Source organism: Stegastes partitus, unplaced genomic scaffold (genome assembly GCF_000690725.1).
Source record: "Stegastes partitus isolate 25-593 unplaced genomic scaffold, Stegastes_partitus-1.0.2 Scaffold29, whole genome shotgun sequence".
Lineage (NCBI taxonomy): Eukaryota > Metazoa > Chordata > Actinopteri > Pomacentridae > Stegastes > Stegastes partitus.
The window spans coordinates 1,277-12,249 of record NW_007577760.1 but is presented as its reverse complement, the minus strand read 5'-3'; the positions used below and the strand labels follow the sequence as shown (position 1 = coordinate 12,249).

At 38.1% G+C, this 10,973-nt stretch overlaps 1 protein-coding gene across 3 annotated transcripts; it reads right to left on the bottom strand.

Moving 5' to 3' along the window:
- Window positions 1-792: 792 nt before the first annotated feature.
- slc44a1a (solute carrier family 44 member 1a) lies at window positions 793-9,033 on the bottom strand. 3 transcript variants are annotated; one of them, XM_008298448.1, is made up of 16 exons: window positions 8,791-9,033; window positions 8,456-8,542; window positions 7,494-7,636; window positions 6,814-6,950; window positions 6,631-6,724; window positions 6,131-6,300; window positions 5,395-5,484; window positions 5,120-5,262; window positions 4,642-4,828; window positions 3,298-3,466; window positions 3,046-3,202; window positions 2,850-2,933; window positions 2,454-2,591; window positions 1,924-2,160; window positions 1,565-1,639; window positions 793-1,318 (listed from the first exon to the last, which is right to left on the bottom strand). In XM_008298448.1, the coding sequence occupies exons 1-16, from the start codon at window positions 8,812-8,814 to the stop codon at window positions 1,295-1,297; spliced, it is 1,959 nt and encodes a 652-aa protein (XP_008296670.1). In that variant the 5' UTR covers window positions 8,815-9,033; the 3' UTR covers window positions 793-1,294. The 3 variants fall into 3 exon arrangements, with proteins under 3 accessions (XP_008296670.1, XP_008296678.1, XP_008296685.1); XM_008298456.1 differs by lacking the exon at window positions 8,791-9,033 and having other exon boundaries at window positions 8,456-8,655; XM_008298463.1 differs by lacking the exon at window positions 793-1,318 and having other exon boundaries at window positions 1,556-1,639.
- Window positions 9,034-10,973: the final 1,940 nt, after the last annotated feature.

Here is a 10,973-nt window from a genome sequence, read left to right as displayed (position 1 = left end):
GCTCTACTACAATTAGTGTGTGAAAGGGTGAATGTGAAAGACTGTAAAGCACTTTCAGGACCACTGAAACGTGTCATAATTAACCATCTTGATGACAAGTTCAACACTAAATACAGTCGTCCTCAAATTTATTCATACTCTACCATTAAAGAAGGAAAAAAACAGCTGTCACTGAAATAAGTTGAAATTGACAAAAGTAATAATAAATAATTTTTTAATGAAAATCATGACATTGCTTTTGAATTGTGGTTCAACAGAATTATTTTTTTTTAAAACCAACAAAACAAAAAAAAACAAGCATGATAGAACCTGTAAACTAATACTTTGTTGAACAACCCTTTGAGCCAATCACTGCAATCAAGTGTTTTCTGTAACTCTAAAACAGACTTCTGCACCTGTTGACAGGTATTTGGATTTTGGCCCACTGCTCATCAGCAAAGTGCTCTAATTTGTCCAGAACAGTATTATCCGTTTTGTTTTTGTTTGTCTTTTTAAATTCTAACTCTTTTCAACCACAATTCAACAGCAACGTCTTCTTTCACTAAATTATAATTTAGCAAATTTTGATTTATTATTACTTTTTTCAGTTTCTAGTTATTTAGTTATTTTGCCTTTTATATATTGGGAGGATATGAATACATTTGAGGACGACTGTACGTCTTAACTTATTTGATGCCTCTGGCTGAAATCCAAAGACACAACTTACAATAGACTGTGGCAGCACACTGTATGTAATATGATTTTGTTTGACAGATTTTTTTTTGTCCACATTTATAAAATGTATCAAACAATAAAAGTCAGTGTTTTATTCAGGTATAAAATTTAATATGTCATAAACAACTTGACCAGACTTTCGACAAAATTTAGTTAGCTGTATGTTTCAAAATGTTCACTGAAGGGTTCAGTGAACGGCAGCTAACACTACTTCTGTAAAAAAAAAAAAAAAGAAACCAAACATGTTAAACCATGTTAAATCGCTCATATTATTTAAAATGTAATAAAAAGAAAACTTGGGTATATAAAGAAAAAAAACCCTAGCAAATCCAGCTAATTAATCACAAAATACAAACAAAAATGAGCTTTTACCACATTACATCTATTAGTATCAAACTCTAAATCTTTTTCTCGAAAATATACAGTAAGACCAAAGCGCCTTTTTGCTTTGCTTGCTTGGTAAAGCTCTATACAAAGTGCACTGTTATTTTTATTGATGTCCCTGGAGTGTAATGCTAGTAAACTCTGAGTTAAGATCTGGAGGAGTTTTAGTGGTTTTGGCAGTCCTTGTGATACTTGGTCAAGCTAAAGTCCCTCCACGTGTCTGCAATAAGAATAATAAAAAAGAATTACTCAGTTTGTCATTCGCAACCACAAAATGCAGGATGTATTAAAACACAACACAACCTACAGTAAGGGTTAGGTTATTTACTTGTTCTAAATGAGTCAAGTGAGATGAATTTGGTTACAGTGTATTTTTGCATCATTTTCATGAGTCTGTATTTGCTTGCCAGCTGCAAAGACACAGTTTACACCACACTGGTAGGACTTCAAACACTGTTCAACTCACCATGGGCTTCATCTCCCGGCTATCTCCATCCTTTGGCTTGTGAAATCCCATTTTCTTACTGTTCTCGACAAATTCCTGGGAAGGAAAGCAGAGTTAGAGAAAAGATATTTAACTCTCAATTTACTTAAATATGCTTCTTGTAAAAACGTGAAGAGAACAAAAGCATTTTGACAAAGAAAAAATTGGGACTTATGTGTCTTTCTGCTGTGCCCTAGATTAGAAATATGGTTATTTTTTAAATTCATTTATGATAGTAAATGGGCAACAGTCAAACCACTCAGTCACAAAAATAAAAACAAGAGCTCTAATAATGTCAAAAAGGAACAATCGCCCCTATATAAAGGATTATCTCCTCTCACCATTAAGGCCTTGTCCATGTAGTACTCTCGTCCAGGGCTGCCGTCATTATGCTTCGTGTCAATAGCAAAGCAGAGGAAGAGAACGTCGACCACATTCTCAAACACAGAGAGGAAGCAGTGGGCCACCAGGAAGGCAAACAGACAGGCGATGAGGAGAGGCAGCACCCACACAGTGTAGTCTCTCTGGTAGTTCAGAGCCAGAATACCAGCAAATGCTGTACAGGAGACTACAAGAATCTGAGGGGGTAGACGTAAAGGCTGGTTAGAGAACCTGAAATCCCTGTGGGAGGCCACATTAAAAAAAAAAAGAAAGAAAAAAAAAAGTCAACAATAACATTTTTCTCAACCACTTGGGGGCAGCACAAGCAGGTTGTGAATAAAATGTTGACATACAGTATCACCAACTTTCAAGTTGACATGACGACCTTGCTACAAACAGAAATATTAACATTGTTAATGTAAAAAAGTTGGTCTTTCAGGTCACTTTGGCTGATTATCTTACATTAAATACTTAACAAGTGTTTCAATACCTTTCCCAAGAAGAGGACAAAGTCGCCCACAGTGTTAATGGCAGCCACTCGGAGCGCGTTCTCCACCAAAATAATAAAAGCGTCACGAGCCGAGGTGCAGAAACTGGTGCTGTTGATGGCTGTTGCAGTATAAGCATTCTGAAATAATTCGACATGGAAATGTACAGTGTGAACACATGAGATTAAATGCCTGGGCAAACTCAGTATAGCAGCTGATATCCACAGGAATACAGTGGCGAAACAGTGGCGCAGCCTTACTGCAAATGTTAGAAAGATGAAAAACAAAGATTAATTTATTTATAATCAACAGCTACTGAAGCAGAAACTATGAACTGTGGCATGGGACATGGGATCTTGTATTCACTGAGGACATGTTACCAGCAGGAGATTACTTACTTGATTCAAGTATGCCAAACACTTCTCAAGACACCACAGACAGCAGACGCAGGCTTTCAGCATGCATCGAGCACAGGCATTTTCCTATTGAAAAAACAAAGAAATTTAACAAAAGTTAAACAACCTCAATAACTTTCATAAATACACACAAAAAAAGCCAAAAATGGCCGCTTTCATCAATAATTTTATTGCTCACCTTTCCTTTGAGCTGGCTGTGGATGTAAGTCAGGATGAGACGAGGGATCTTAACAAGCGTGATGATGAAGGAGCCTTTGGCCAAAGTACCCAGGTGGTAGCGGATGGTGCGTGCCATGGAAGACAGGATGGGTGTTGCTGGCAACTGGGATTTATTCCTGAAGACGTAATTGGCATAAAACAACGGAAAAATAAATAGCCACGACAGTAAATGTAACATTATGTGATAAAACACAAGTGTATTTATTTATACCTTGTGAAATAGTAGGTGACCACAGCTCCAGCAATGGTCATCTGCTGGAAGGCAAGAATGAACTCACTGATCCAGATGAGGCCCACCGCGTGATACCACACCAAGTACTGAGGAGGCCCTTGCATTTGATATTCAACCACATTTGTAGAATTGTTTTTTATCGGCGTCCCTGTGAGGAAATACGAACATGAATTTAGATTGTATGTTTTTTGTTGTTTCAGCATTTTACAAGAAGAAAATCAAACCTTTGCATCTGAGGTACAATCTGTCCGTTCAAACTGTCTGCAAATGAACTGATTTTAAAATGCTGCTGTTGGTTTATAGAGCAATGCTACATTAAGAACCATCATGACCTCTCTTTTTCTCTCTCTACTTTCTGTCCTCAAAGTAAAAACACAGTACAGAGAGGGAGCTTTTCATTTTTTTTACGTACCACACATCTGATACAAAGTCCCAGAAAACAACAGGTCTGTGGCAGCTCTCAGTTTTTTTTAAATCAAGGCTCAAGACTTTTCTGTTTGCATTTGCCTTCCACTGAACCAAATCTCAGGCTTTTAAATATCCTAAACTGCACTGAAACTTTTACTTTGTGTTTTACCTTACTTTTTATTCTCTATTTAACCTCTTTAATTGTGCTCAAATGTCATTTTTACATGGCTTTATGGTTCTTAACACTTTGTCTTGATGTTTTTATGTTTCAGTAAAGAACTTTGAATTTTCAAAATGTGCTAGACAAATAAACTCAGGCCAAGGTACACCACTCCGCACTTTCTTATTGTTTTTGCACATCATATCTGAAAACAATCTCAAAAACTGCACCTGTGTTGTGTAACATATCATTTTTTTCAGAGCAACAGAAATATTTCCCAAGTATAATGACATGAAATTGAAATAATGCAATTCAACCAATCTAACCAACACTCACGTTGTGGTGTGTTGTTTTTAATAGAAAGGCATTCTAAAGAGACCATCTTGATTTTTAGCCAAACATCCCCAAAAACAGTGAACATAAATCAAGAAAATGTGACGTACGGCTTCTCTTGTGCACGTCTTTTGTTTTAAATACTACTTAAAAATCAGCTGTAGAAAAGAGAAGTGGGAGATGAAGAGAGAAGTGGTTCTTTGACTCCATTCTTTGCATCACGAGACTGGGACAAGAATCCAAACGTGGGAGTTTAGTCACGCCACAAAACCACGGCAAAATGTCAAAGGAGCCAACTTAATATTCGACTCATTTTGGAATGGTACCACAGACACATCTGACAAAAGCATTGTGAATACGGATAAATACCCACATAAACAAACTAGCAATTCCTGGATCTCTCCATAATACTTCCTCCTCACCTGTAGTCCCAAGGAAGAGCAGCACAGCGATCCAGTAGACCCAGAAGAGCATGAGGCAGAGGAAGGTCCAGAAAGGCTGCAGGGCCAGCAGGGGAAGATGGATGAAGACTTTCCCCGCCACATGGAACAGAGAGATGGTGAGAGCCACACGCTTCCTCATGAAGAACATCACCAGCAGCAGTATTACCTGCAAGATTACGCAATACGTTTTTATTATTATTTTACAGTCATTCTATGAAGTGGCTCAGTTTGATTGTTAACGTCAAATATTTTGTGTCACACAAACACAAAAACAATCCCCAGCTTCCCACCTGTGTCAAAAATCCTACAGGTTTTTTTCTTTTATGTTCTTGAATTACTGCATTTGTAAAACAGTGGTAAAGGTTCTAGTGTGTGAAACCCCCCAAAAATATAAAACATAAACTCTTTCCATGTACAAAACCACAAGCACATGCAGCACTAGAACATAAAGACATACCGTGAAAATTGTAGCACCAATTGAACACACAAGCAGGGCCTTAACATTGTCTGAAGCCACTTCTTTTCCAAATACTGACACAGTGTTACTGTTCAGGGCATTCCTGTGGTCCACGTAGAGCCACCACAGGACACCTGTCCCACCTGCAACAGATCACATCCATGTGCACTGGGTCAGCAGAAAAACAATGAATGTAAATTAATTGCAAAAACACAACATACTGTTGTCTTGTGTCGGTATGATGTAATTAAGACTGCCCTTATAAAACAAGTTACCTATAGAGCCGATGACTACTAGAACTGTTAGAATCCACACCAGCACTCTGGAGATGTAACGAATAACAACCATCATGATCAAGGAGAGAACTGCATCAGAGAAAAAACACAGAGTACCACAAGGTTAAACCAAACACTACTTAGGTGGGAAAAATTCAATGAAGTTGTTCATAACATTTTATTTTTCTTTATGGATAGATAGAACTCAGCTTACAGTATCCGCAACATAAAATAGAACTAAAAGCACTCTGAAAGACATTGAAACACTTGTTTAAGTCTCTGCTTAACCAGCACTAGATGAAAGTGTGGATGGCAAAAGCACGAAATCCCATAAAGAAAAGACTATCCAGCTATGAATCACATAGCCTGTACAATCCCAACACTCAAAGCAGGCGGATCAAATAATTGAGATGAAAGATGTCTAAAGCTGACATGGGATAAGTTTTGTCTCTTTTGCGATACCAGTGGGAGGAGTTGGAGCAGACCTTAAATTAACGCCTGTGGGTGAAACTTCACTGGATATAAAGGCTGTAACCGCTTAGACATTTCCTGTTTTTTTTAAATGACAAAAATAGCTTCCCTTCCGACAATTTCCTTCCTACAGAATCCTCATGAGCAATTACAGTTGTGCAGTGGGGCTGTTGAAATCACACAAATACACCAGCAGGTTTCCTTTGGATAATCACCTAAAACAGCCTAAGCTATAATGAAAGCTTAATGTAACCATGTGTTATACCTAAAGCCAGCAGACAGAGGCCCATGATGATCTCCTTGCTGGCCATCACCCCCGCGAGGACTCGCCGCAACACATCATTGTCACTGACAAATGAGATGAATGCCTGGGCAAACTCAGTATAGCAGCTGATATCCACAGGAATACAGCGGCGAAACAGTGGCACAGCCTTACTGCAAATGTTAGAAAGATGAAGAACACAGATTAATTTATTTATAATCAACAGCTGCTGAAGCAGAAAACTATGAACTGTATCTGTAAGATTTTGTTTTGTAATTGACCTGAATGACCTAATTGACTGTAAAATTATTGTAAACTAATTAAATGATGAAAATGCTAAAAAAGACATTACTTTACCCCATAAACATCACTTACTCACATCAGCTTCACTTAATCCTCAACAAGCCCTTAGTGGATGTGCCCCCCAACAATGATGCCGTTTAAAACTAGGGACAACTAAGGAATGTTTACATTTTATAAATTAAAAGGATAGAATTAATTACCTTGGTTTAACAGGAAGTTTTGGACACTTAGTGTGTCTTTCTGAACTGTGTGTGTATTTTGTCGTAGGAATATCATAGGAGCAAAGATGAGAGCCTAAAACACAGAAACCAAAGTTAAGATTAAAAACGTAATTAAAACACTTTGAATTTCCTCTAAAACAGTTCTCCTTGGGTTTTTCTCACCATTATTTAGAGCAAACTGCTTTAAATCGTTGTATGTCGTCAGTTCAGCAGATGGACATTTGAAGACACACAGGGCGATGGACTTGATCTTTCTGTTAATGAAGTCAAGGTTGCATGGGTCTAGAAAGAAAACGAACCTAGAGGAAAAATGTAACTTTTTAGTATTAGGTACTGCCACACTTTGCTTCAAAGAAAGAAACACCTTCACTTTGATGAAAGTATCAGTGTGTTTGGTTATTGCTATGCCAGCTGGGACTGTTCTGTTTGGGCAGAAAATGAAAGTTGGTGACATTTGCTAGCCCATCAGACAAATCCTTCTTTGTAGCAGAAACGCCTTTTATTCAAAGCCTCCATGGGCAATCAGCCCATCAATAAAGCATGACCCATTGTTTCAGCAAAACTGGGCCTGCAGGCTGCATGCTGACGAAAAGCCCAGAAGGAGGAATATCATCAAAGACTTCAAAAACAAACAATAAAAACATCCCATTAACTTAGACTTTCTTCATGTGAATTATAGAAAAGGAGATATGCTAATAAGCTATGCTATTCATCCAGGAATATGACAAGTTTAGGCAGCAGACTGCAGTGCAACCAAGGGTCAGCGTAGCTGGAAAAACTGAACACGATGTAAATAAACTCCTATGCTACATGTTAAGGCATTTGCAATGAATACGACTAACTTGTTTTCAGTCATGTCCCGGCCACTGAGGGGTACCCCGTCGATCTTGGTGTTATTTTTACCACAGGTGTTGCCGTAACTATCATATCCTGAGATAAGCCTGGAGGCACCTCCTGTGGCGATGGGATAGCCACAAATACATGCCTGCAGATGACACAGGTCAGAGAAGATGATATTAAGTATTGACAGCATGACATAACACAAAAACATTTAGTATATTATAAGGCAGATGACAACATGCACGCAGCTTAAATATTGCTATTGCTGACAAAATGTAAAATCATAACATGATTTTTAATTTGTCACATTTAAGAACTGATATGTTTATACCTTCTGGTCCAGTTTGTTTGATGCACCCACAGTAGCTAAAACTAATGCCTGGCTACGATAAACCCCACCTTCACGAGCTACATGAATAACTTTACAGTTGTTGTTGTTGTGGGTGCTGTTGTAACATATTGTGGTACACTGACGTCCGTCACATTTATGTCTTTATGGGCTGACTGAATGTTAAAAACATGTCTCAGTATAATGCAACACTGTTGAACAACACCACAAACCACAGGCTTGAAAAATGACCACAACACTTAATCAATCAATCATCTAAGAGTTGCAACCAAACCTGGATTTATTGCAGGGCTGCTATGCAAAGTTTAGTAACTGTTTTCATTAATGGACCACTTCAATGATCTGCAAAACATCATCTGGCCAGAATAACATGCAGGAATGCAATAAACAGACATGCAAAAATACACTCAAGTTAAACTGAATATAGTCCAACAACAGTCTTGCAGTAAATCCTACTAATAAATGTTATTGTTGTACTGTTGAACTGTATTGTGTCTGCGCAAAAAAGTCACTTAACAACTTTCATAAAGGTCGGACTGAATGCAGGGGTGATGCATTAGTCTGCATGAGCTTCAGCTCTGCTCAATTCATGCTCTGATTCAACTGAAGACTTACCATCCCGATGCAGAACAGTATAAATACGATGAGCCATGGGATATCCGTGCAGCTACGCTCCTCCAGCGGTTTCCAGTCACGTTTGCCCTGCCAAGGCATAAATAACAGAGAGCAGCGGTTATCTTTGACTCTGTTTTCGGTTGAAGACTCTCTCAAGTAGCTTCACTGCGGCTCCAAAAACAGCAAACTGACGACTGCGTTGTTGCCGTAAAACAAAGAGCTGTTAACTGCTGTGACGCTAACGCTGCACACGACATGTAAACATCCTCTCTGGTTTGTCACACTTTAGAGAAAGTAGCCGTCAGATTTAGCCATTTTGTTGTTAGCTAACTTACCTCTGTGCTGCCACAACAACCCATAGCGACCTGCGAGGACTCAGCTTCAACAAAAACTAAACTTTAAATTCCGGGAAAGTTTTTGTTTTTTTAGTTTCTTCTGCTCATTTCTCTTTCTCTTTCCCTCTCTTTCTTTCTACAAGCACGACAACAGCACAAACAAATTGGTGTCAATGGCAGACGCCCATTAGGAAAGTCCTGAGAGCTTCAGGTAAACGCGGAAGGAGTCAACTTTCTTAAAGGCTGCGTTCACGGACCGTCAGAAATACCCCAATGTCAAGAGAAAAAACAAAAAAAAAGTCATAACATGCCAAAAAACTGAGCAAATATCCTTATGTCTGTTCTGTTCTGTGCCCCACAATATAGCAAATACAAGTATTGTTATTATTATTATTATTATTTACCTTTAAATAGCTTTAAACTCTTAAGACCTGAGCTCTTGTTTGATATGCATTTTTCTTTTTGCTATTTGATCAGATCAATTTGATCAGATTTTTAATTTTTTTATTCGCTTTCTCTAAAAAATATAAAGAAAATTTAAATATATATATATATATATATACACACATACACACACACAGTATGTCATGAGCTGTGTCCCAATTCAGGCACTGCATCTCCCAAAGGACTCAGCCTACAAAGGCCACACTTTTGAAAAACACAAAGGTTTTGGTGTACTATTCCTGTCGCCAAGCAGCTAAAGTTGACAGTCATGACAAAAATCGAGACACAATCTTTTTAAAGGAAAGGAAATTCAGGCTTTTTTTGGTTTATCACATCCTAGAGAAAATGGTGATGACTTATATTTGAAAGGGTAATCGCTGATTGCCAAAGTTCCACTTGCAGACACCGTCATATTCTCAGAAATCTACACCGGCTCATAATGAATCTTTGGATAGGTTAGGCCACAAAGGATTCATATTTACTGGATGTGTCACGTTTGAAGGAGCCTTGGGAAGATCTTTGTCACGGCACTCAGTCTTTGAATGCAGCCATAGAAAGATGCAGAAAGATGCAGCTCCTTATTTTGGCCACAGTTACGGTGTCTTACCATAGCATGCGCTTGAGTAAAAAGCTTGAGCCTCTGAGAGCACCCAATTAATTCATTTAACCCTGCAGACTGTAATATTAGATAAGCAAAGTTGTATGTGGTGGAATAGAGGGACAGGGAGTGCACTAATAATGCATCTGTATGGGAACAGCAGTTACAGAGAAATGTTTCTGGTAAAAATTCTGCCAGAAAAATAGGAATTACTGGTTGTAACCACTGTTGGTTGTGTACGGTGGCCAGAAAAGGGGCCAGATTTCTCTCTATGTTACCTGTGGCTACCCTGGGTAACTTGTTGGCTCTGCCCCGAGTAGTACTGAGCATTCCCAGTTCCTAATACTCTTATTTCTGCAGGCCAGTCTGGCTACTTTTCTCTGACTAATACTTTTGCCTAATCATAATAACACTTCATTCTTGGGAAAAACTGACCAAAGAAGATAAAAATGTCACAGACTTCTGAAAGTAACACATTCATAACGTTCTCCTGAGAAATATATGGGTCATTCCACCTCAATTCACCAAATTTAAAAAAAAAAAAAAAAACAGTTCAGGCCTGAACATTTCATACTTTGTAATGTCATACTTTGTTGCAATGTTTTTAAATTGTGTAATGTTTTTAAATACTATGTTGTTTTTAAATGCTGGAAAGCACTTTGTGTTGTTGTAGTACATGAAAAGTGCTATATAAATAAAATCTGATTTGATTTGATTTGATACTTGTCACATTTTTTTTCTATGCATTCATATATTATTATATAAGTAAAATGTGGAAAAGTTTTGATCACAGGTGTAACTTTTTGAGTAAAGAAATTATAAAGTGTTGTTGAGTCATGATGATTTTTGCATCATTTTCTTTGCGCCAGTAGCACAATGTTTGAAGATGTTTGAACAAACCAGTTACATGATGGTGCAAATTTGGTCAAAAATATCAATGTTTCTGTCTACTCCAATATTCTACCTACCATGCAACCTTTATTTTTCACCCTAATAAACAGATGCCCCCCCATGTGATTAGCACCAGTAGGAGCTTTAAAATACGTAGAGTATGGTGCCAGTCAGTGGCAAAACATATTGAAATTAAAGCCACAAGCGGCGATGGACGGGTCCTCGCCCTACGCTTGTCAGCCGTTGCGCA